We start from the raw sequence: 24882 nt of genomic DNA on the forward strand, positions 1-24882 counted from the left end.
GAAGCGCTGTCTGCCATACCCATCCTCGAAGCGCTGTCTGCCATACCCACCCTCGAAGCGCTGTCTGCCATACCCACCCTAGAAGCGCTGTCTGCCATACCCACCCTCTAAGCGCTGTCTGCCATACACACCCTCTAAGCGCTGTCTGCCATACCCACCCTCTAAGCGCTGCCTGCTATACCCACCCTAGAAGCGCTGTCTGCTATACCCACCTTAGAAGCGCTGTCTGCCATACCCACCCTCTAAGCGCTGTCTGCTATACCCACCCTAGAAGCGCTGTCTGCTATACCCACCCTAGAAGCGCTGTCTGCTATACCCACCCTAGAAGCGCTTTATGTTTCACCTCGGGGCTACAAAATTGAAACGTAGCTACAGAGAACATAAGAGCGAATATCGCCCTTTCTTCCTCTGAAAGGGAAAATGCTGGTTATCCTAGAGCTACATGTGAATTTTACAAACATTTAGCAGAAAAAACCAACTCTTCAAACCTTCAGGCTCTATCTGTTTAAACCAGTGAATGGATAATTAATAGCAGCCTCCTTTTGGGGTTTTGACTGGATTGCCAGATTCTGCACAGCTAGGGTCTTCTTCCCTGCAACCTGCCTTCCTGAGCCGTGCTCGTCAATACATCGTCTTACAGAAATGAGCATGTTAATTGTGCCTTGTTGGCAAGTAATTGCATGTTAAGGTTTTTTTTTTTTTTTTTTTTTTTAATCTTTTGATTCTTTAAATGAATGTAAAATAAAGGTTACTATAGCACCATTACTTTTTTTTTGTTTTTTCCCCTGATGGCACAGAATTTCTTTAGTAGGAAACTAAAGGTCCAATCCTAGGGTCAGAAGAACATTGAGGCTTAAAAAATTCTCTGATACATCCATGACATTTTTGTTATAATTTATCTGTCACAAAGAAATCAACACTTAATTTCAAGATTATCAGCAGTCTTATGCAGAATTATTCTATTTCAATTGATTCTAACATAGGTACACATTATCAAATGAAAATTTCATTCGCATGCTAACATTTCTTCTACTTTTTTATTAATTTCAGACAAATGGGTTGAAAATAAAGCAGGGCTGATGTTACACTACGCCAAACCCAGTCTGACTATTTACTTCCTTCAGGTAGGCAGTTTTGAAATAGAGAGAACATGCAAAATACAGGTCAGGGGTCAAACTTGTCATTACATCAACGGCTGCTATTAGTTCCCATATAAATGGAGAAGTAACGCATTTGAAAAATATTCTATAAGTGCAGAATGGATTAGACATTTTAGAAAAGTCACTGTGTGAAGGAGTTTCCACCCAGTTAACACACTCGCATGCTTTGTATAGAGGTGCTTCTTTATAACAGCTTTTTCATTACCAGATACCAACTTCTTTGATGCACGCAAACCTTATTCATTTTGTCACTAATATAATTACTTATAAAGAAAACCCTTTCATGGATAAATAAGAAAGAAAAAGTCTTATAAAACAAATAAACAAGCAAGCATTCAAGTAGAATTAATTAATTATCAAAAAACCCCAAAAAAAAAACCAAAACCAAAAAAAAACCAGAGCCACTTACAGGGCTTGATGGAGTCTTTGGCCAGCCTGGGCTGCTAATGCTATCACTTTCATCTCCATGAAATGAGGAGATGCTAGCAGAGCTGGGGGACATTGGGGAAGGGACTGGCAGGTTGCCTGGGGTTGGGGGCTGAGAAATACCCTGAGAGCTGTGGCTATCCTGTGGTAGAGGAATAAAAAAAAAAAAAAAGTGACAAAGGTAGGGCAAACTTTATTTAAAATAACAAAAAATACATCCACTTTAACAAACTAATTTTTTATATATATTATATATATATATATAAAGACATATACAAACAAACACACAAAACCACACATAGATAAAGGTATTAAAACAACATTCTTAATTAGTAGAATTGGGTAAGTCTGCTGGATGCTGGAGAAGGCCACTCACCACCATGCTTACTTCAAGCTTACATGGAATGCTAAGCATGGGTTACCCCTTATGAAAGAAAGAAAAAAAAAAAAAAGCTGTTCACCTTATTTATCAAATAAGGCAGGAAAGCAAAATATTAAGTATGTTGTTGTTGCTGAGGCGGCCAAAACAGGAAGCTATAAACTGAAGGCAGAGAAAATGGCTGCAAGTACCAAAACCAGGCAAGACCCCTGCTTCTCCCCACCCCGAAGCATTTTTCTTAGGGGGTCTTGTCCCTCCACCCATCTCCCTCAGCCGTGAGTTAATGCCGTAAGAACTAGTAACTTTCAGATCCACACCATGAAGGGGCTGGGGAAAGAAGAGAAGACTACAAACATGTCGCACAAAATGAAGGCATGCAGAAGAGACCAAACGGAAAAAAAAAGTGTCGGCCAACACCAGGGAGAGAGGACGACATGGCAGCTTTTTGCTAGGCAGACCCCACATTGCGTGCAGAGGCGGAAGGAAGTACCTTTGACTTGCTCTCGGGCTGTGAAGTGCCTTCCTCTTTGCCGTCTGCTTTGAGAGGCAGGGGCAGTTTGGATTCACCAGGAGACATCATATCTGCAAGACCCATAGATGCTAATCGAAAACAGGAGAGAGAGTTTAGGATTATATGTGTGATTCGTCAGACTGTGTTCCTGCCAGCACAAGTTACAGAGTGAAGCAGGAGGCACTCGCGTTTCCCTTGTAAGAAGAAAAGAAAAAAGACATTGTAATGGGGAGCATATTAATTTCTGAAATGCAAACAGCACCGCATTCTGGCAATCCTTTTTTAACTAAAAAAAAAAAAAAAAAAAGGGCAAGCATTCTTTATGTTTAAAACCCAAACCACTGAAGGTCAATTTATATCAATATTATTTTTTCAAAATTTTTATACCTTTAAAAGAGTAACCAACAAGGGGAAATAAGGCAAATGTTTAAATTACTAATCAGGTGTTAGAAGCAAATGCTGGTGTGCACATTTTTTACCTAGGTACTAGAGGATTTAGCGCCTTCTTCATTTCACAGGTACAAATAATCTATAGCCTGCAAAATTATTTGATATTTCCCAGTGCTTCTTTTGAAAACCTTATTTATTTCATGTGGTCCAGTCCACAATCAGGGAAGACAATCATAGCAGACGGCTTCAAAAACAATAAAAATAAATTGTTGAAGGAAAGGATTTCCGATTACTTTGCAATGGCGCTGGGATCCTTTCAGTGTGTCTGAGGGCTTGTGGTCATCAACCCTCACAGCAGCTCAACCCCCCAGGTCAGAGGCCCACAGCAGCTCCAGAGTCAACACCACACTTTGACCCTAGGCTCGGAAATGCAATCAATTCCACCTAGGCTTCAGTATGAAAGGTTCACCAACGAACAACTGACTTCTACACATTCATTGCAGATACCAGCAGACATTTTCAGGTTAGAAATATGGGTTTAGATATCTTTTTAGTGGAAGAACAAGGCTACAGTAAGGCATCAGTGTAGCTATCCAGGGAATAACAGCTGATTTCTAGAGTATCCCACTGTGAGAACCATCTGCGCAACACGGGGCTGTGAGTGAGGCACCGACCAGATGTGAAGAGTCAGGGTGAGGCAGAGAGGGGAGGAGAGGGGAGAGAATGATGAGCCTTGCACAGGAGTGGGAACCAGAAACCCAGCCTATTTCAGATGAAAATAAACCTGAGGTTTTATGAACAGCGCCCATTCTACATTCTGCAAATGAAAGTGCTGGCTCAACCGCGGCGGGACACATGTAGCGTAATGTGCCAAGAAAAAAAAAAAAAAGCTTTAAAAAAGGCTGCGCAGATTGCCCACTACAAAATGATTATTGCACATATTCATGTATTACTATGTTTTAGAAAATAATTAGTTTTAATTACAGCAGTGAGAGAGTGAGCAGGCTCTGGTGAATTAGCTGGCAAGCTTTGTGGTGCTAATTTGCTAATATCGTTAGCATCACTGCAGGTTGAGACCACAGGTCCTGCCAAAAAAAGCCTACCCTGCCACGTGCCCATGAGTCCACATCAGCGCACTCAACAATGCACTTTGAAATCCCGTCTTTTCCACGGGCACATTGGCTGGTTTTTCAAAGCCCATTTGCAGCCCAGTCAGTCCTTAAAGTCATCACAACACACACAAATCGTAATTGGGATGTTTGTCTTTTTTTCAAATTACTTTCAATACTTAGACTTTAAGAACTGGAACAAAAAGCTTTTTCAAGTGATGCAGCTGCAGAGAAAAATCTATTGGGATCAGCTAAAAATGCTGTTATTTTTGTGAATGTGTGAAACCTCAAGCAGCTGAGAGATATTACACCGCGAAGCCCGCCTTGTTCAAAGCAGCGGATTGGACTGCTTCCATGCAGTTTTATCTCTGGGGTCTAACGAGATACGAATTAGTAAACCTGTACATTAAAAAACACCCTTTTCAGAAGAAGAGAAGGATGAAAAGGCAGGATGAGTGCGAAAGAGGGGCTTGTTTATGGGAGTCCGCATGTCCTAGCTGGCTGACTCGGACCGGGGTCAAAGGAATGACAGCCAAAACAATTCCAGAGAAAGCAGTCAAGTCATGGCCACAGGGCTGCGGCGGCATCGAGCTTCTCCAATGGTTTTAAGTGATAGTTTTGTCAGTATTTACAATACATTATGTACGAATATTATTTTGAAAGTAGGGATAGTAAGATTCTATTTTACGCATTAAATGTGTTAGCGTACACAAAAGCAACTTGTAAGCATAAAGAACTAGGCCAATATGCATTATGGAAATGACTGACTAAATTTACACTGATTTGAAAATCAGACTTACATGAATATAAACATATTGTTGGTCTGAAATTCCCCAAATTTCTTCATTCTCTATTATATATTTTAAAACAAGCATTTTGGGTGTGCGAATATAAAAATGATCAAAAGTGGGACAGTGCTATCATTTTGGAAGATAAACAGGGACAGAATTTACAGTAATACCTAGTTCTATTTAATACTTCTGCCTTATAAAATGTACATTTGATTTTACTAAATGGATCAGAAGGGCTTTCCTTACTGTGGCTTTTACTATTCTTTTTGTTGAAATGCTTCTTACCAGAATTCTCAAGGAATCATGGCAAAGAGCCATATGCCTCCCAAGGCAGTGGGCCTCCGGGGCAACACTTCTCCTTTCCCAGAAGAGAAGGGCCACTACTACTAGTTGCTAAATCAAGGCACTGTTCCTTCTCCTATTGACATGAGTAATCCAGTATGTAAAGTTCAGACATAAAAAGGGGCAGTAAAGAACCTGTGACTGCAGAAAGTGCTGCTTGAGTACATTTGTAAATACCTTTCAAGCACCAGACTCTGGCTTTACCACTGAAATTTAAGAACTAGAATGGTTTCTTAAAGTGTAAGTGTGGGTCAAGGTCCTAAGGCAGCTATTCCACACTGGATTGAATATATTCAAAAGGAACAGAAAGAACATACGACATGAGGAAAACCGAACTTCAACACTCATGCCTGCTTTCTTCCGCTTCCTCGACTCAGTCTCCTTACAAAGCCTGCAAAGTCATTCCCAGAAGATGGTGAAACAGGGTGAGAAATGCACAGTTCTTCTCTTTTCGTGGTAATATACCAGACTGCACAGTATCTTACTGTTTTTGAAAACACAGAGGGCTGATCTATGTATGTACATCTGCGGATGTTTGTGACTGCGATCACAAGTGGAGAGATACAAAGTCCACCATGAAGATAACACACAGGGTCTGGGAAGGGCTTGGGAGAAGCGCTGCTCGCATTGGAACTGCAAGGCCTGGTTGACCCTCCATGGGGCAGGGTGGCCGCCGAGCACCCTGGAGGCCCTGCATGCGCCGTCACTGTCACCAGTGCCCCTCCCCACCATGGCCACCCCCAGGATGCTGGCTGTGCCAGGAGGCATTCCAAGGAAAGCAGTTCCCCAGCCACCTACAGAGTCTGGAGCCATCCTCATACTTTGGCATAATCTCAGGATGTAGCTTCCTCCAGTCTAAGAGATTTGGTTTTCATAATTTATCAAATCCTTTTTATCAAGCCCTTTGTTTATGGGGGGAGGGCAGCAATTCACCTGAAATCATTACCCTAGAGCGAGCATGCGAGTGACACCCCAGCAGCCTCTACAGACAACCCCGACCACTGGCCCCTCAGAATGGCGTTGAAGCCCCAAACCCTCCTTTGTGAGAGACCCTGAAGTCCCAAGACAGAAAACAGTGTTGATCCAGCTGGAAGATTGATATTCTAGGCATAGTTTTGTGAATCTTTTCTTCTTTTAAATTTCAAAACAGCAAATCATCTGGTAAACAGCTAATGCCCCACAAAGCTGGTGGCAGATTTGCCAGGAGACTGGTGAGCAGACCTCCAAGTCGGTGGCCCTCAAATTTCAGCTCACATGCATGAAAACCACCTGCAGACATGGCCAGGGGTGCGGATTCCTGGACTCCCCTCAAGAATTCTGAAGGGAGCCCCGGAATCGGTAGTTTTTACAACCACTGCAGGAGGTCTGGAGGTGGGTGGTCCCTGCTTTTGGTGGAAGTGTGACTGCCTTTTTCTTTGTAAAGGCTTACTCGAGCTGGCATACCCTGTACGGGCAGGGCATGAACAGGACATTTGGCATTTGGGACTGAGCGGTACTAGGTTAGCAGAAGGACTCACTTCTGGAATGTGCCCAGCGATCTCTGCGAGGAAGCCTGGTTCCAGTGGCACATATGGCCGCTCCTGTACTATTTATAGGTGACAGTGGGAGAAACGCCCTACATTTTGTAGAGTAACGTCTGGTGAGGCAAACTTAGAACCACAGATGGTAGATACATTTTTTGGAATTTAGATGTCCACTTTAAGATGATGGTTTATATGCAGACAAGTATAAATGACTAATGGATATTATAAAACTAAACACAAATAAGTAAAATCTAACCAGTAACACAAGTGTTGTATTACAGTGTATTTAACAAGGGTATACACGATTTGTAATTTTGCCCACAATAAATAATTCTAACCTTTTAATCTAAATAGTTGAAACAAAACCGAAAAAGCTCTTTTAGAGGGAAAAATTCCTGCTGCTTACCATCCTACTTCCCTTGGCATTTTAAGTGAAGAAATAGTTGTCACATTTATACTCACACTGACTCCATTTAAATAATTACTTGCTCACTGAAGCCTGTAACAATTTGTCACTACACAGGAGGATGGTTTTTGGCCCCGTACACTGTCTACAACACAATGGTTTGAACTCGGCGAAGAGAATGCTGGAATGCAGGTTCAGAAAATTCCATAGCCAGACCTGGCCATCATTTGTACTGTCCTCACTTTCTCCAAAAGTGTATTTTGATGTAGAAATGCTTTGCTGTTATCACTGGTAATTTATCTGTAGGGGCCCAAACCACGGAGATGGAAGTGACGATAATCTGACCCTTTCTGGCCCATCTCTCGTGCAGTCAGGTGGACATTCCCGTGCCCTGAGGCTCACCTGGGCTACACCACAACGCTCTGTGTCACTCCTGTCTCTCTGAGAGATCAGAACGCAATCGCGGCAGATTCACGTATACCTGTCGCTAGGTGCACAGCCAGAGCTACACGGCCAGTCCTCCTCTGATGTGCATTTCACTTAATAAAGCTGGAATAAAACCAGATCAATGTGTAGCGGAAAACTGGATAAATGTCTAAATTATTAAAAATTCAATGTTCCAAAATGTACCATGCAGTAAAAAATATACTACTAACCCCTACAAAACATCGTGAGGATAGATGGCCTTTCACTGAGATTTCCTCTGTACGGGATAACGAATAGCTGAATTATCTGAATAATAATAATAAAAAGAAACCCTCTCTGTGAGTCTCCATTAAGCTGGCAATTCCTTAGGAATACATAAATCTTCTGAGGCAGGGCCCTGTGCCATCTGCTTGTTGTTGGTTGTTTTTGTGGCTCTGGGGTCCCAAGGAAGAAGGGAAAAATGAGCACTGCTAATAGTAGGTGAAAACTGATTGTGTGGTTTCAATGCTCCGAAGTAATTTTATTCCAGCAAGCCAGACAAAATATAGAATATCAAAACCCAGTCCTCTGTTACCTGGGCCAGCACTGGTTAGGAAAAGAGGAGGCTTCCAGCTAACAGGCTGCGAGCTTTTCACCTGCATCTCAAATGTAAAACGTCTACCAGACTGTGGTGGATAAGCGCTCAACATGGCATTAGGAAGGGCTATTTTATTTACTCAAAAACCTTCATTTTTACCATTAGTTCTATGTGTTCCTCTTTCACAAATCTTTCAAGAGAAGTCACCATGGAATGCCAGCCTTCAATTAGGTCCCAGAAATCAACAATGCAGAAGCTCAGACAAGAGGCGAGCCCAGCCTCTCACGACCTCTTCCGCCCGACAGAAACATTAACTTCTGGGGAGGCCTTTCAAAGACACAGAGGCCAGAAAGGAGGCAAAAGGCAGAGGGAATGAAAAAGGTCATTAGAAAGAACCAAGGCTCTAGCTCTCCCATGCACTCCTAACGCATGGTGGGGCGTCGCAGGAGACCCACTGCTAAGCCCCGCTCTGCGGCCTCTGAAGGAGGGAATCCTCCAGTGAGATCCATTCTACCATGTGAGAAAGAGTAACAGATGGCCTGAAACACGCAGCACTTTCTCACGGAAAAGGTGGCCCTCATTGTCTACGGGTAGTTACGGAACCTGAGGAGGCGGTTCAAAGGTCTTGAAGAGTCTAAGATCATGTGAGATGGGCCCAGTTTTAGACACTCTCGGTATTTTCCACACCTCGGATACTCATCCACTGAACTCAGCAGACCTGATTTTTAAGAATGCTACTGTGGAGATTATAAAATGGGTTAAAAGAACTAAACACCATGAAATATTTAAAACAGTTTCCCAATAGAGACAATCTGTACATAGTACTTATGAAGCAGCTACTTCTGAGCATACATTTAGAGATGTTTCCCTAAATGTAAAAAGCACTTCAACCCCCCCTTCCTCTGCCCTTCCAACGATTTCCCCTGAAATGTGAATTTGAAATGTTCATCTCCACCACTACCAAATGGAGAGAATTTGAGGATCTGCCAGTACTAATGATTCCCAAAGAGAAAGAGAACTTAGTGTGTATATTTACCAATCTCCAATGATACTTGAAATATGCCCATGTTACACAAATACTGATTGAATAAAAATAATTTACATAAAATACAATGTAATTCTCAGTCTTAAATAGATGGAGCAAGTTTGTGAGAAGCAGAAAAGTAGTATGATTCCCACTTTTGCCAACGGATCCGTCTTCTCGAGCTGTTTGGGCAGATTCACTGGTGGAGCCTAAGAGGAGGGGAGGGAAGAGAGAGGAGCTCAGGTGCACAGAGCTGCCAAGGTTACCTGCCGAGCTGTTCACCATGGCGGGTGCCATGCTGTAGGGCGGCGCCTGCGTGTTCATCAGGCCGGAGCTGTTGTTCATGGGCTGGCTGTAGGGAGAGGTGGAAGCCATAAGTCCACTCTGGTTCATGCCGGGGAAACTGCCTTGCCTACAGGAAGAGAAAGCACAGCACACATATACCGACCGTGCACATGACCAGCGGCATGCCCTGGCAGTCATTCCTAATAAAGCATTTATGTAAGGGGTGGGGCTATAATTTTTCATGTTTGTGTAAAACAGATTATTTCCTGGAGAGAAAGGCTGAGTTCTATTGCTAGAAACTCTTTAATACACCCTTTCAAAATTCCAACTATTACAAGTTCTGCAAATAAATTACACATTTTTAATCATGTCAAGTGTTCCAGGTTATTATTTATATAGAGGAATATAAGCAAGAAAGGGGGAACTTGAAATAAGAACAGGAATTACAAAAGCAAGCAAAATTAACTTCTGACTATCAACACTACTTAGTATCCTCACATAAAACCCAAAGGTTAAGAAATGCAAAACAAATGGGCAGTGTGGGAATGTTGTTTTAAAAAAACTTCTTTGACCTAAATTTTCGATATAATGAACATGGGAGAAAGCAGTTCCGAAACTCTCCCCAGTCCTACTATTTAACATTGGTAATTAGGTTCTATTAAAAACATACCAAATTCCCTACATTAAAACACCACAGTAGACATCAGACTTCTACTTCTTGTTGGCTGGGCTTTTTATGTCAGAGGAGGACGGGCACTTAGATCAGCTGTACATGTCCCTCACATGTAGCTACCTGTCCCCATGGTGGTCAGACCTATGAGATCAGCTGTACATGTCCCTCACATGCAGCCACCTGTCCTCATGGTGGTCAGACCTACAAGATCAGCTGTACATGTCCCTCACATGCAGCCACCTGTCCTCATGGTGGTCAGACCTATGAGATCAGCTGTACATGTCCCTCACCTGCAGCCGCCCGTCCCCCTGGTGGTCAGACCTATGAGGTAGTCTTGGTGACTTAGCCTTGCTAGTTCTGTCTTACACCCTGTCAGAGTTCCCTTCACTTTTGCAAAGAAGTCAAGGGTATTCTCTGGTCTGAAGCAGATAACTGTCACACAATGTCACTTCTCTGACTGTTGGTAATAAGATGGGGGAGAGGGGAGAGATTTAAACTGCGCAGTGGTGTAGAGACCCCAGGGAAAATGACAATGACCTAAAAAGAGAGTTCACCATTGCAGTCAAGCTTTTCTTATGTAAAGAGTATACCTTTAAGAAATGTTTCGAAGTTTTGGCTAGTCATGTTTCATCTCGGGGTACAACCTCGTAAGAGGGCAAAAATCCAGAGACCCTGCCTATCTGTTCCAAATTAATTACAACCCTCTCCACTACCATTTACCTATCATTTGCTATAATAGTTGATATTTTCAAATGAGATCCTTTAATCCTTTAATAGATTAATATACATTTTTTTTTGAGATGGTTTCACTCTGTCACCCAGGCTGAAGTGTAGTCGCGCGATCTCGGCTCACTGCAGCCTCTGCTTGCCCAGGCTCAGGTGATTCTCTAGCCTCACCATTCCAACTCGCTGGAACTACAGGTGTGAGCCACCAATGCCTGGCTAAGTTTTGTATTTTTGTAGAGACAGAGTTTTGTCATGCTGCCCAGGCTGGTCTCGAACTCCTGAGCTCAAAGCGATCTGCCCACCTTGGCCTCCCAAAGTGCTAGGATGACACATGTGAGCCACCACGTCTGGTCCATAAATCATTTTTAACAAAACCAATAATACGCTGTTCCTTTTGTGTACCATTTTCAGTGGACTCAACTGATAAAAGTCTGTACAAAAAGTTCAAACATGAGCCATCTGAAAAATCAAGCAACCAAAGGTGTAAGTGGTCTTTAAGTATTAGACAAACTAGAGAAATTCTGTACAAACTAATGCTCCATGATGGCTTGGGAAGAACACTGTTAGAAGTTGAAAGATTCTTAGGTATGAGGGTGGCTCAGGGAGAAACAGGTGTTACTTTAGCCTGCAATTCTTAGCTTCCTTAGGGTCCACTTTTAATAACTGCAGACTGCTAAATCAGAATTAGATACCCTTTGGAGTTCACTAAGAACAGATCTGAGATCACCCAATGACTTCTAATTAACCTCTAGGTCATCACATACTTCTGCACACATTGCACAATAGCTATAAACATATCCCCACATGGTTCGGGGCTTTACGTCATCTGGTAGAGTGTTGGCATTAATTCATCATCTGGTAGAGTGTTGGCACGAATACTTAGACGTATCCCTTCTGAGGTGTTCTTCCAACAAGGGACAATTTAGCATTTACGCAACTGCTCTAAAAATGTCACCAGTTGGGACTGCTCTCGGCTTCTTAGCAGATCAATCACTGAAGAGCACCGTCACTTGTGGATGGTTACGTTTTCTGGAAGGCTACTTCCATGGCCGTGACTGCCTCCAAGTCACAGCCAATTTTGGCCCATTCTCCAAGATGCATGGTAGTGGCCACGGGTGTGTGGTGGCTGCCCTCGACACTTTTCTGAAAGGAAGCCCTGCCTCTCCGCTTAGCTTCCGCTATGCCTTCTGCGGCACTGAGCTCTTTCTTTTGCATGTTAAAATAATGTTTGCACATTGTGGTTCTTCTAGGTATGGAAGCCTCCTGAGAGGAGGATCTGGGCCTAATTAATCTTTGCACAGGAGAGTTACTAAAAAAAAAAAATAATAATTGTTAAAGGGATGAATGACTAGAGAACATTTTTATTCTTGTAAAAAGGCATTACAAAGGATGGTCGCCTTTTCAAGCTTCCATTAAATTCTGTCTCATATATAACTAATGTGTATAAAACTAATGGTTCCTTGAGACACTTGTTTATACTAAGGTAAAAAAGAGAATCAGAATAGAAAATCCACCAGGCAAATGACTGAATGAAGTAACCATCCGACCCTAATCTAAGACTTCTCCCCCAAGTCAGCACTGTCCATCTTTAATCACCAGAAGATGATGACGGCACACATTAAAGGTTTTAAGAAACACCTTTAAACTAACAATGCCAAAAAAACAAAAAACAAAAAAAAAATCAGAGCCTTAAAGGTCCACGCCTTGGATGTCAGTTGCCGGTTACAATGGTCCCTAAAGCACATCTGTAGTTTTAAGTTTGGTTAAAAAGCCAGGGGTCTTGACTCTGTCACTGGAGCTCTGGGAGTTTTGGTCCTTTGTATTTCAGTCTTTGCAACTGAACAAGGGGGCCTGGTAATGATTGTGACAGTAATTTATTAAGTATTTACAGCATGCCTGGTGCAAATTCTAGGCATACACTTTCAATGTTTCAAATTCCTGAAGGAAGGCAGGTGGAGTTATGCTCATGTATTAATAAAGGTGATGAAGATCAGAAAGGTTAAGTAACTTGCCTAAAGTCACATGTCACACAGCTACTAAGTGGCAGAAACAGAATTCCCCAAACCTACTATCGGTGCGGTATACTCTGCTTCTTTCTCGTGGGACTCTAACACTGCTAACACTCAGTGAGACCAAGTCCCTGGCTCCTGGCAGCCTGCTGCAGCACACCTTTCCATCCATCTGGTTTATGGACCTGCGGTTGTAGACAGCTGACAAAGCAGAGGGTGTGAACTCTATGGGTGTCCTGGAACACAGGCTTCAGGGAGCTGGCCAGAGTGAGGGGTCGTGGGAGCCATGAATCCAACAGCTCCCTGGACAGCGGCTGCAGGCCTGCTGGGCCTCCAAGTCAGGAAGCGAGTCCTCCCAGGAGCGCAGGCCGCATGTGGCCAGGGCAGAGCAGCAGGCGCCTGTCTGAGTGGGGAGAGCCAGTCTTTCACCATCGCGGTGGAAATCCTATTTGCTCTTGCTTGAGAAACTACTGCCAATATCTTGGTAACTTTGAACAAGCGCGATCGGCATTATGCCAAAAGAAGGCTGGGACTGCACGCCACTGCTTCTGGGAAGTGGAGACAGTGGGCTCTGTGACTCCCGAGACGGCTGTGGCCCTCACTCACCTGCACTCCTGCTTCCCCCGGTGTTGCTAACTTAGGCGGATTCTGTGGCTTGCAACAAAAATCTCCTTGCTTGGTGGGGCTGAAAATATAATGTCCGAGACCACAGCAACCTGGGTTCCGAGACGACCTCAGCAGCAGCTGGGACGTTCCAGAGCAGCACTCCCTGACCGCTGTGCCCCTTTCGACCAACGCAACATTTGGACAGCTCCGAAGAAATCAGGAGCGTGAAGAAGCAAATCACTTGCTTTTTTCAAAAGCAAACAGCAATAAGACAAAAACAGGCGAAAATACGAATTGAAATGCGCAGAACGTTTCCAATTGAAACCTACAGAAACCTAAGCTGTACCTAGGAGAGCAAAGTGCCCCAGCCGGACCCTTGGGCTCTGGCACCCAGGGGGTCTGCAGGCTTAGTGCTTGTTACAAAGGAGAGCTGTCCTGACTCTACAGGTTCCAAGTCCATGGCTGCAGCAATGGCTGCCCAGGAACGCCTCAGGAGGGCAAGGAGACAAACATTTACAGTAATTCGGTAGATGCACACTGTGGGGGTGACCCTGGCTGGGTGGTGCTGCCCCCCAGACTCCAGAGGCTGACTGGCACAGGGTTAGACAATGGCACCGCTCCCTCCTCCTCTTAAATGGCAATGTTCAAATTGGGGAGTTACAACTTAAACATGCTGACCTGCAGAATAACCAGAAGAACTTTATTTAAATTTGGTTGGGACCAGATGTATTTAAAATCTGTCATGCTATAACCAAAACCAGATTATCATCAGGAGAATTCAGAAAGTGGGGCCTGCAAGCTCGTTTCTCTAAAGTACTCCTCGTTCCTGCCATCGCGCTGCACACATACACCAACAGTTCTACTTTTTCCTTTTATTCGTTCGCTTTGGCGATCTCTCAAACATTACATATTCACATGCCAACAAAGGGCTGGCTTTGGGGAGAAAAAGCCCAAAGCAAACACCAATTTCCAAGCAACTATTTCCAGTGGTTCAGTGTGAAAACAGAAAGAGGAATATCGCTTCCCACCACAGTTTGCTTTCAGCAGTTAAAAATATTAGTATGAAATTTTATGGAGTACCCACAGCTTTCTAAACATCTGGTTTTAAAGTCAACTACATTAAAATTTAAAATAAAGTCTATACATAATGTTGATGCTTTAGAGAAGAAATTTAGGCCTTATCATCTTAGCAATCAACACTGTATTTTCTCAACAGTGACAGACGGTCAAGTGTGAGGTTATCTTTAAAATGAATGGGTTTCTGATACAGCTCTTTGGAGAATGGTGACCTGGTGAGTGAAGCCACTTTAGAGTCCCATCCTAGTGGCAGATATGGGAAAGCTTCAGCACACCCATTGCAAATACCACCCTTGAATTATGTTCGGAATGAGCATCACGCAATGCATGCTTTATTGGGAAACTGAGTGTGAGTGCCAGCTGTACATAACATTCTCCATATGAACTGTCACTGTAGATGTGGCTGAGTTATGAAGCCAGAAAAGATTACTTATTGACAAAATCAACTAGGCTAATACTAAAATTTGGGGCACTTTATCACTTAAACCCAAGTCATCAGAACCAGGACTTAAAACCTTGAAAAACTCCAGTTCGAGCAGTTTATTTTGAAATGTGTTACTTTATTCCCTTGGAAAGATCCAGTTGCACACATAACATTACACAGGACGCCCTATTTAAAATGTTTGATAAACACAAACTCTTGTCACACATGTATCCAGCACCACTAGTGAAATAGATTTTCAACCCGAATTACAAGGTGACTCTTCCAAAGCAGTACTGAAAAAGAGAATCTCAGTCGAGATTATTTTGACTTTAATATTTTAAGAGGGAAAAACCCTCTGTGTGCCTTCCTCCCCCACAAAATACAATCAAAACAGAAAATAAGGCTGTCAGGCTCTGGTCAATTTTTGGTGCGGCTAATCCATCAGCGTGCTTGCAGCAACAACTGCATTAGCAATTCTGGTGGCAAAATCATGTAATTTCAACAAGCCAGTGACTCTGGCTAGGAATCAATCCTGTGACAGTAAAGTGGCATTTGTCTCATTAGACAAAAGACAAAGAATAGAAGTGCCTTGATTTAAAAATGTAGATTCCTGTAAAACCATATAACCATGTGCTATTACAAAAATAGATTCTACCCCTTGTTCAAGGAGACACGGTAGAAATAATTAAAATTAATCAGAAATACCTTCTGCTTAGTTGACAGTTATGAACATTTGTCCAAGATGGGTGTTTTAAGATAAGTATGGGAGAGGAGTGGGAAGGAATGGGCACCACAGCCGGCCAAGACGGAAAACAAACGCAGGCAGGGAAATGACCAGGGCAGCGGGCGTGACGCTACAGCCAACGCGTGGCTTGAAGGAGAGGTCTACACACCGTGTGAGCTCACAGGAGGGCGAGCACAGAAAACGGTCCCAAGGAAGGGATGACGTCCCCTCCTCCCCTCAGATCTGAGGGACCAATCCATTGGAATTAACCAGGTGAGGAGAAGAGAAAAGAGAAACAGCAAATTGAAATGCCATGGGGCATCCAGGAGTCTCTCTCCAGGAGAAAATATGGAAGAGCAAAATAAGAAGTGAGAGTGGTAGGCGCAGGCTGATGGTTCTCTGGGTTTGGTCTTTATCCTCAGAGAAACAGGAGACTCAGCGTTTTTATGTAGGAGCAATGGCATTAAAATATGTTTATTTTAAAGACACTGTTCTCTGGCTGTGTTGGGAAGAACACGTTGGAGGCAGGAAGCAGGAACGTAAGGCCAGCCGTCGGGAGGCTGCTAGCACAGCCCAAGAAAGATGACGGCGCCTCGGAACAGCTGGTGGAGCACAACAGAGAGAGTTGAGCAACGTGGTGGAGGTGACATGGACAGGATGTGGTGATGAATTAGGTCCTGCGGAGGAAAGAAAAGTTGTGCCGAGATGTCTCCTAGGTGTCCAGCTTGTGCGAATAAAGAACATCGGGGACAGTGTGGGCTTAGTTTTGGACATATGGACAGGGTCTGGCTTTGACAGGTCTCTGAGCACCTAGCGTCACACAGACAGGTGGACCCTCAGGTCAGGAAGCAGAGGATTTGGGGTCATCTTTCCGCCCAATGCAGGAACCTCCTTTACAAGACTTCCTGAATCTTGTCCAAGTCTTCCCCCGCTGGCAAATGTGACCTGTTTTCAAGGCAGCCTGTTCAGACAAAGCTCCCACGTGTCCAATAGGGGAGCAGCAGTTACCAGCTACCTTTCTGCTCCCTGGTAATAACTCCCCAAACCCTTTGGTAGCTGATATGTTTATGATTTATTTTTTTCCTTTAAGAATGGGCAGCGAAGATATCGTTTTGCCACAGCTTTATGAAGGAGAACTTCTAAGTAAAGGAACAGTAGTAACTTTGTCACCACACTCTCAAGAATCATCTTTTTAGTGGCTACGCCTTAGCTCTTCAGAATAGAATTCCTCCCTGGCACGTCTTTGCCTGGGCCTTTAAAATGTGGCACTGCCCACAGGGCCCCTTGTTTTCAAAGCGTTTCTCCTGATTGTCTCCACATTTCTCCAAAGAGCTGTGTTTCTGACTCATGCATCTTGGCAAAGCTCTTCTCACTAAGCACTGAGGCATACTGCATATTCCAGTCTGGATTTCTTAAAAGCCTTTAACATCAGAAACATTTTTCCCTTTTGTTCTTGCTTCACACATACTCCTCAGAGGGTTCCGACCTGTTACCAGCTCTGCTCCTGGTGCTCCCTGCTGAAACAGCACCTGTTGTACAATTTCAAGATTTTCTTCCTTTTTGCCTCAACGCAGGTAACCAGTTTTAGTTGTTCCTAAAGCAGCTGACTGATCTTCATCTTTCCTCTCAAAGCAACCAGGAGAACACACAGAGCTCCAGGGTTCTGGGGCGAGAGGCCTCCTTGTCAGGGTGTGAAGAAAATGCAAAAACGCTGTCTGGCTGCTTGAATTTTAGCAACTGATAACTAAGGATGTTCTCTTCATCCGCAAAGTTGATTTGGCTCTGTAAAGCCTATTGTTCTGTTACTATGAACTCTTTACTGGCAACCATACAAAAGTGAACCACAGTACTGTGAAGGTATTTAGTTCCGAGATTTTGATTTTAGCTCTTCCCTGCTGATCCCCAGCGCACGGGCTCCCTCAAGTGTGCGGCATGGATGAGAGCCACAGCGGGGAGCAGTGGGTCCCAAATCCTGACACCCCTGCAATGGAAGACTCCCCAAAACTTTGGGGGTTTTGGTATCACGTTGCATCCCACTGACCTCTGAGAAGACGTAAATGGCACAGTTCCCTGGTCCGGTGAAACTAGATCCGTACAGCATGAAAGAAGCATTAGCTGCCATGGATGTCACCCACAGAAAGTGTCCTTTCTACTCCATTCTATTTAAGGATCTTTACTTTAAAAGTTTATCTTGAGATCATTAAGAAAAGATCTCAGTTATTTCCAAGGAGGGCTAATACTTCTCAGTGCTAGGAATAGCCACGTCTTTGATTCTAGGACATCCCCTTCCAGGGTCACAAGGTGTAAAGGAGAGTGAACTGCTAATCCCAAGTGGCTTAGCTGCCCAGGAGCCACAGGAGCAGAGTGGAGGGAGCAGATGTCTTAGAGGTCTGCAGCCGCGCAGCCTCAGACACAGAGACAGTATCAGCTTGGCAATACTTGGAGTAGATAATTCCTGATGGACAAACCTGAGTTTCAGGGGTGCAAGGGTGAAGCATGCATATATCTTACATAGATTCATCTACTGCTCATGCCTTATTGGACCTGCTGGTAGGCTTAAGAAAATCAATCTGGGTCCTGAGTTCTCCATCCTGCATTACTGTGTCACGGCAATATTGTGTAAAAATCTTTAATAAAAAATGTACTTGTCCAGGAAACAGAAAAGCAGAAATTTCTGATTTAAAAAAAAATCCTCCTAAAAATTCTTAAGAGATTTTCCAAGTTAGGGTGGCCTGGGCCACAAAGTTATGCAATTTGGTCAAGCCAAACATTGTTGGGAGTTAGGGTTAAAACGTAGGCAGGCCTTGTAAGCTCAGCAAAGCTAGACTTCTTCAAGTCCTCACCAGTCATGCTGTGCAGGACAGGATTCAGACAGGCAGGAATTCTTTCCTGGCAGGAATTTTAACAATCGAAACTAATCCAGTATGAGTTAATTTTTAAAATAAGGGCCAGTATCTTACAGGTTTCTGTCTGTGACTTTTTGTTACTTATTTATTTATTGATTTATTTAGAGACAGGGTCTCACTGTTTCACTCCAGGCTGGAGTGCACTGGCATGATCCTTGCTCACTGAAACCTTGACCTTCTGGCCTCAATTGATCCTCCCACCTCAGCCCCCCCGACTACCTGGAACTAGGGGCGTGCACTACCATGCCTAGCTCATTGTTTTTTTACTTTTTTTTTTAAAGAGACTGGCTCACTCTGTTACCCAGGCTGCTTCTGAACTCCTGGCCTCAAGTGATTCTCCTACCTTGGCAGCCCAAAGTATTGGGATTATAGGCGTGAGCCACTGCGCCTGGACTGTTTGTTTTTTTTTTTTAAATCTATGTAATAGCGGAAATGGAGTTCAAAAGAAGAGTGAAGACCAAGATTAAGAGACATCTTAGCATCTTAGCAAGCTGCTTCTCATACTGCTTATTGCTACTAAGATGCCCTGTCACCCACGACACTTTCCAAACTGCAAGCTGCAATATACCAAGACACAGTCATAACCTCTTCACCACTTACAAATCTTTCCTGCTGCCTTCAGCCCAAAACACTGTTGAGGTGATCAGATTTCAGGGCTGAGAAAATTCACCACCTGCCGGTCATCAGCCTGACACCCAGCAGGCTGGCATCACTGGCCACTGCCACTCCCTGATGCACACATGTTATTTCAAAGATCCCCGCCTTTCATAACTCAGAATCACAGGGCTTTGCTGGGCTGCGCTGCTGATGACTCCCAGGGATAGGTGCGCTCTAATGCTGGTTCCTGCTGTGATGATCCCAGGACACCTGGTGTGAGTGTGTGCATCTATGGGGGCAGGGGGTGACAGAGCTGCAAAGCTGGAAGTGAAGACAAGTGGCACAGACACTGGGGAGACCCTCGGGCCGGTGTGTGAGCCACTGTGAGCCACCTCTGAGTGGGGACAGCCACCAGCTGGGAGAGGGTCAGAACCAGACACAGAAGAGAAATTCCGAAAGAAGAGCGCAGGCGCAGTGTGGTAGGGGACTGACTATTTCAGAGGGAGAGGAGGATACTGGGGCCTGAGAGGAAGCAAAATGGCAGAAATCAACACAAAGCCTTCAGGAAGACAAATTGCCATGATGGACAGATTGCAGAGCCTGAGTCAGGGTCAGGTTGGCACAGACTCGAGCATCTGATGCTGCCCAGCTCTCCCAGTGCGAGCCCGTGAGCTCCCCAAGTGACGTTCCTCAGGAAGGCCACATAAGGAAAAAGTGAAGAAGTGTCCGGGGCGCGCCTCCCAGCCCTCCCTCTCCATGCCTCGCCCGTGCTCTGCAGTGCCAATTATCTCTGAGGGCATCCCCAGACCTGAGCTGGCTTCCACACCAGAACCTCCGGGGGATGGTGGAGTTCAGGCTCCCGTGCCTTGGCCCCGGGGCCGGGTGAGGGTGGACAGCATCTGTCAAGAATATCTGGGTGATGCTCAGCAGTGACTTGGGGTGCCTCATGGTCTCTGGTCCCTCTGCTGTATATTTCATGCTGTGATTCCTTGGCTCTCATTAAAATTAAAAAAGAAATCTCTGGTCTTTTTAGAATGAGTGTTTTACTACTTTTTGATTTGATGATTTATAAATGCACTTTAAGGCTTCCGTAATAGTTCTGTGATTCTGAAAGTTTTAATTGAAATCATAATCTTTAAATACTAACACAATAATATTCATTCAAATTCTAAATTTTGAAGAGAAAAAGGGGCTAAAAATTAAAGCATAGTATTAGCTAGTAATGCAAAGGCTTACATTTAATTGCGGAAATAAAAACTCTGTTTAAGCCTTTGAAATCTTTTTGTCTTTCAATAACATGACTTTTCAAATCATAGCTATTATGTTAAAACCTAATTGTCCAAAATCCAAAGGGCTGGATTCTTGGTTAACACAAATCACTCACCGCTCTTTAGCACATGCACCCACTATAACTGGGGCTCGACATGTTGAGAAGTTTTTTGCCCCTTCTCTTTGACATTTTAATGCACTATCTCCATTAATGCATTTCCACATCAGTGGCTCTTGGTCCATCAGCAGAATTGCATCATATCGGCTTCAGAGGAAAATAACACAGAAAAAGTGCCTTGCTGGCAAATGGCAACACAGGGTATGAATTATAGATATACCTCAATAAAGAACAGTGGCGGGAAGGTGTGTCTATGTGGGGTGCCATGAGGCACAGATGGACGCCGCTGTGTATCTGTATATCCGACAAGCCAGCCCAATTCATTTGTATTTGCAAACAGACCCAGCTCCTTCCATGCAGAGGAAGGCGGCTAGTCACATTCTCTCACACAACAGTCAGCTCCTCCAACAGCAATACGGTGGGGTCACTACTGATCTAGCTACCTTATGGAATTTATTCACCCTGTTAATGAGTGGTTAAGATTTAAAAATAATCTTAACTAAAACTCCCAATTTCCTAATTGACTCAATATAAAACATCTGAAAGCTAATTTCAGTGATCCCAGTTTCTGGTATGATATAGTATTCAAATGCGGGTCTACAGAATTATATTTCTGGTATTCAGTACTAAAACCTCCCTTCTAGTCAAGAGTAACAAGGCTTTTCAAATGAATTCATTTTGCCCCCTTGTGTTTAGAAACTAAGAAGTCTGAGACTTCTTCTCTGATGCTCAGTTAGTCCACCAACGACTCTCTCAGAGACAACAAAGGAACAGTAAGTAGCCCTGTACCAGCATCATGCAGGTGTGCACGTGTATCCGTGTAAATATCACCGCCTTTCCACTCTGCTCCTCCACAACTCGGAATTCGTACATAAAAAACCACACTTCTGTCCCAACAATGTTAAATACTAAAGCAGTGTTGCTAAAAGCCTCAAACGGTGAAAAGGACAGAAATCCAAACCCGCCCTTGTGCGAGCAAGTAACTGTTACTTATCTCACAAGGTGCCTGACTCTGGAAATAATTAACTCAAGCTGCGTGTGGAGTCTACGTGGTAATGTGCAAAGCATGCATTTCCTTTTAGGTGCAAGATGGGTAATAAAATTCAGATAACAGAAAAAAATTCAGATTTCAAGGAAAGAGGTAGACGATCCGCTAAGATAATCCATTACTATTTGGCTTCTAATAGCAGAATTGCCTTTAGATATGATGAAGAACAAAAATGAAGAGGTATTTTGTTTTGTAACAAAACAAAACAAAGAAGTACAAAGAAGAGCAACAGGACCAGGTGACAGAGACCCTGCTCCTGCCTCAACGATCCTGAGTGGGTGACCCTGTAGGTCTTAGTTGACTCTACCATAGAATCAAGACGTAGAGGCTGGGTAACATCTAGAACCTTCCCTGTTCTGAGATCCTATCATTCTGTAATTGAAACTCTGCATCCTTGTGGAGCCTCTTCTTATGAACATAGTATTATCTTAAAGATCCCTGCCAGAATTTTGACACAAACAATCTCACGTCACTCAAAAGACTTGATCAAAATTTATGTATGTGAGGTGCTAGGGTGGCAGCCCTTAAGGAATTAAAATGTTTGTCCATCTACCCTGGCTTCAAGATCTAGGGCTTGTGAGATTTTCTGTAAGTTCAGTGAAATTATGCTTCCTCCCAGAGCTCATTTCCAAGAAAAAATTCTGAATAATGCCGAAATTTCCAAATCCACAAATCAGTTCTATTTTGAAGAGCTGTCAACTGCTAGACATCAACAGCTACCAGCTAGGATGAATAAAGTGACGCGAAGCACATGGAATGACTGTGGGAAAGTTACATATGCATGCGTGCACGCAGAGGCTGTAGACATAATGGCTTCAGTCATTTAAAAACAATTACAAGGTCAGGAGCAGTGGCTCATGCCTGTAATCCCAGCACTTTGGGAGGCTGAGAAGAGAGGATCGCTTGAGGCCAGGAGTTCATGACCAGCCTGGACAACATAGTAAGAATCTGTCTCTTACAAAAAAGTAAAAATAAAATCAGCCAGGTATGGTGGCACGTGCCTTGTAGTCCCAGCTACTTCGGAGGCTGAGGCGGGAGGATTGCTTGACCCCAGGAATTTGAGGCTGCAGTGAGCTGTATTAAAGCCTGTGTTTAGCCTGGGATCCACAGCAATACTCGTTAGGAAGTGGTAGGCCAAAGTTCTTCCTAAGCTTCTGGCAAACTTTGGCTCACCTACGCTCAGGTAATGGCTCAGAATCCTCCAAAATGATGCTACAGACAGCCATGAGAACTGATCTGAAGATGGATGGAACTCATTTGCCATTCCTGGGCTTTTAGTAAGATCACCTAGTATTTCCGATCCTCTGTTTCTCATACCTTCAAAAGTATATTCCTTAGCAAGCAATGCTTCAAAACTACAAACAACAATGCATCTTCTGATTAAAAGTGTATCAGCGTGTAGGAGGGGAGGGTTCTACAACAGAGATCACTTATAAACCGTTAACTTCAAACGTCTGGATATTATTGTACAGTGAATCTAGTACCTGAACAAAAAGATTCACCAGATTCTACTGTAAGTCTTCTGATAATCAAAATGAGGAATTTACTCAAAAGGTGAAAAAGAAAAAAATTAATCTATGTTTCTAAATTTATTCAATGCAGCAGGTCAATTTTACCCTCATACTGTCACTCTTAAAGGAATTAATAAAACTGCTTCTAACCAGCTAAACTTGCATGTTTTTTTTCTCTATGCTATCTTATATTTGACCAGCTGAGAAAATCTGAAGCATAATTGCCACAATCCTTCATTTTTATAATGAGCATTCTGTTTTTGTCTAATTGCAGGCACACACTCACTCACGCTCCACCTTCATCATTAATTTGTCCTTTTCAGATTCTTCCACGGGCTCTAGGTCCTTTGGGATTCTGCCCTGAGCAAGAAGTCAGTCCCACAAACTCTGTGAATCCTGTGCTCCTGAAAGGTCTGCACTATGGTATTTCTTCCTCTCCCAAAGAGAAACTAACATTTAGCAAACTCGATTTTCTAATTGCCGACCTAACTGTAACGTTAAGAGAGCCATCAATGGGGGAACAAAAACCAAAGCAAAAACATGAGTTGGCTGCCATGATCTGTTAAATAAGTAAAGCCAAAGCATGCTGAAAATCAGATTTCTCAACCCATAGCACTAAAACATGTCATACACATGTTTTCTCATATTCAAGCTTCTGCTTTTAAAAAAGGCACAACACAGGTTATGTGTATTGCGAAGTGAACAGAAGGAAGATTTAAAATAGAAATAAAACTTATCTTCTTTCTTTTTTAGAAAGAATAGTGTAGACGTAAAAGTTAAAATTCACAGCTAACAGTCACGGGGCTATGAATATGAGCCCTTGCCAAGTGTGCTCCATAAGATTTACATAGAATAACGCCAACATTTTTCTTTTTCTTATTTTTAATTAAGGAGGAGGTGTTATTATTCTAAGGAAGCTATCTAGATGCTGCTGGCTGAAATACAGATTTGATCTCCTCGTGCTGGTTAGCTAACATCGATTTTCTGCCCCAGTGGAAGAGATTTCACTCTGATGCATGCCATTTAAATTCATTTTACACAGCTGCTTAATGTGGCTTGGCAAGGCACAGCCAAACTAGCTTTGTGGGTCTAGAGAGGCCTCCGGAGTTGGTAAAAGGACAGATCTATGGATTAGCTGCAGATGATGAATGCTTTCTTCCTCCAACTGTTATCTTCCTACTGACTCACGAATTGACCTTGCAGGTACCACAGGAAAGTCACAAAGAGGAAAAGAGCATTTCCCCAGAAGAAGCACGTTTACCTCCTTCTATATTTGTTATTTCACGTTGAGGGTGATGTTCGCAAGATTCTGTACTTGCTGGTCCACACGTAGGGCCACATTTACAGATTTTAGAACTCTCTCTTCCAAAATTATCACTTACTCTAAATAAATGTAAAGTGAACTATTAAATGAAACGATTAAGAAGCCCTCTCTGTCGGGGATTCCTAACCAGCAGCGAAAGCACAGCTCTCTAAGTTTACCGTTTAAACAAAGCTAGGGGATAGTTCCCGGTTCAATTTTAACCAAAGATGAGGCATACCTTGACTAAAACTAACTCCCAAACATGATTAAGTCTGCACAGGATGACAGAAATCATTTTTTTTGCTAAGCAATTCACTCAATAATAATAGACTTTAAGAGCATTTACGAACCTAAACATGCTGACAGAAGCTGACATTGCACTGTATTGTAGTAGAAAAGAAGAGATACTTTTTGTTGCTGTATGTAATTCCTGTGTTGAAATTGGGAATAATATGGCAACACTGTGTTTAGAGAGAAAATTCTCTGTTGGATTATTTGTTGTATTTTCCTGGTGACTTCAATATTCTAATACTCGCTGGAGA

At 43.3% G+C, this 24882-nt stretch overlaps 1 protein-coding gene across 5 annotated transcripts in view; it reads right to left on the reverse strand.

Annotated features, from left to right (window-relative positions):
• ARID1B (AT-rich interaction domain 1B) overlaps positions 1–24882 on the reverse strand; it is a 436956-nt gene that overhangs the window by 35266 nt on the left and 376808 nt on the right. For 3 of the 5 annotated variants that reach the window (XM_032258727.1, XM_032258726.1, XM_032258729.1), the window contains 3 exons: positions 9331–9476; positions 2456–2565; positions 1570–1728 (listed from right to left, as the gene is read on the reverse strand). In XM_032258727.1, coding sequence (XP_032114618.1) covers positions 1570–1728; positions 2456–2565; positions 9331–9476 — 415 coding nt within the window. The remainder of the gene's footprint in view (positions 1–1569; positions 1729–2455; positions 2566–9330; positions 9477–24882) is intronic. The other 2 variants (XM_032258730.1, XM_032258728.1) reach the window with 1 other exon arrangement.

The sequence above is a fragment of the Sapajus apella genome, unplaced genomic scaffold (assembly GCF_009761245.1).
Source record: "Sapajus apella isolate SASKATOON/1434 unplaced genomic scaffold, GSC_monkey_1.0 scaffold105, whole genome shotgun sequence".
In the NCBI taxonomy this organism is placed as follows: domain Eukaryota; kingdom Metazoa; phylum Chordata; class Mammalia; order Primates; family Cebidae; genus Sapajus; species Sapajus apella.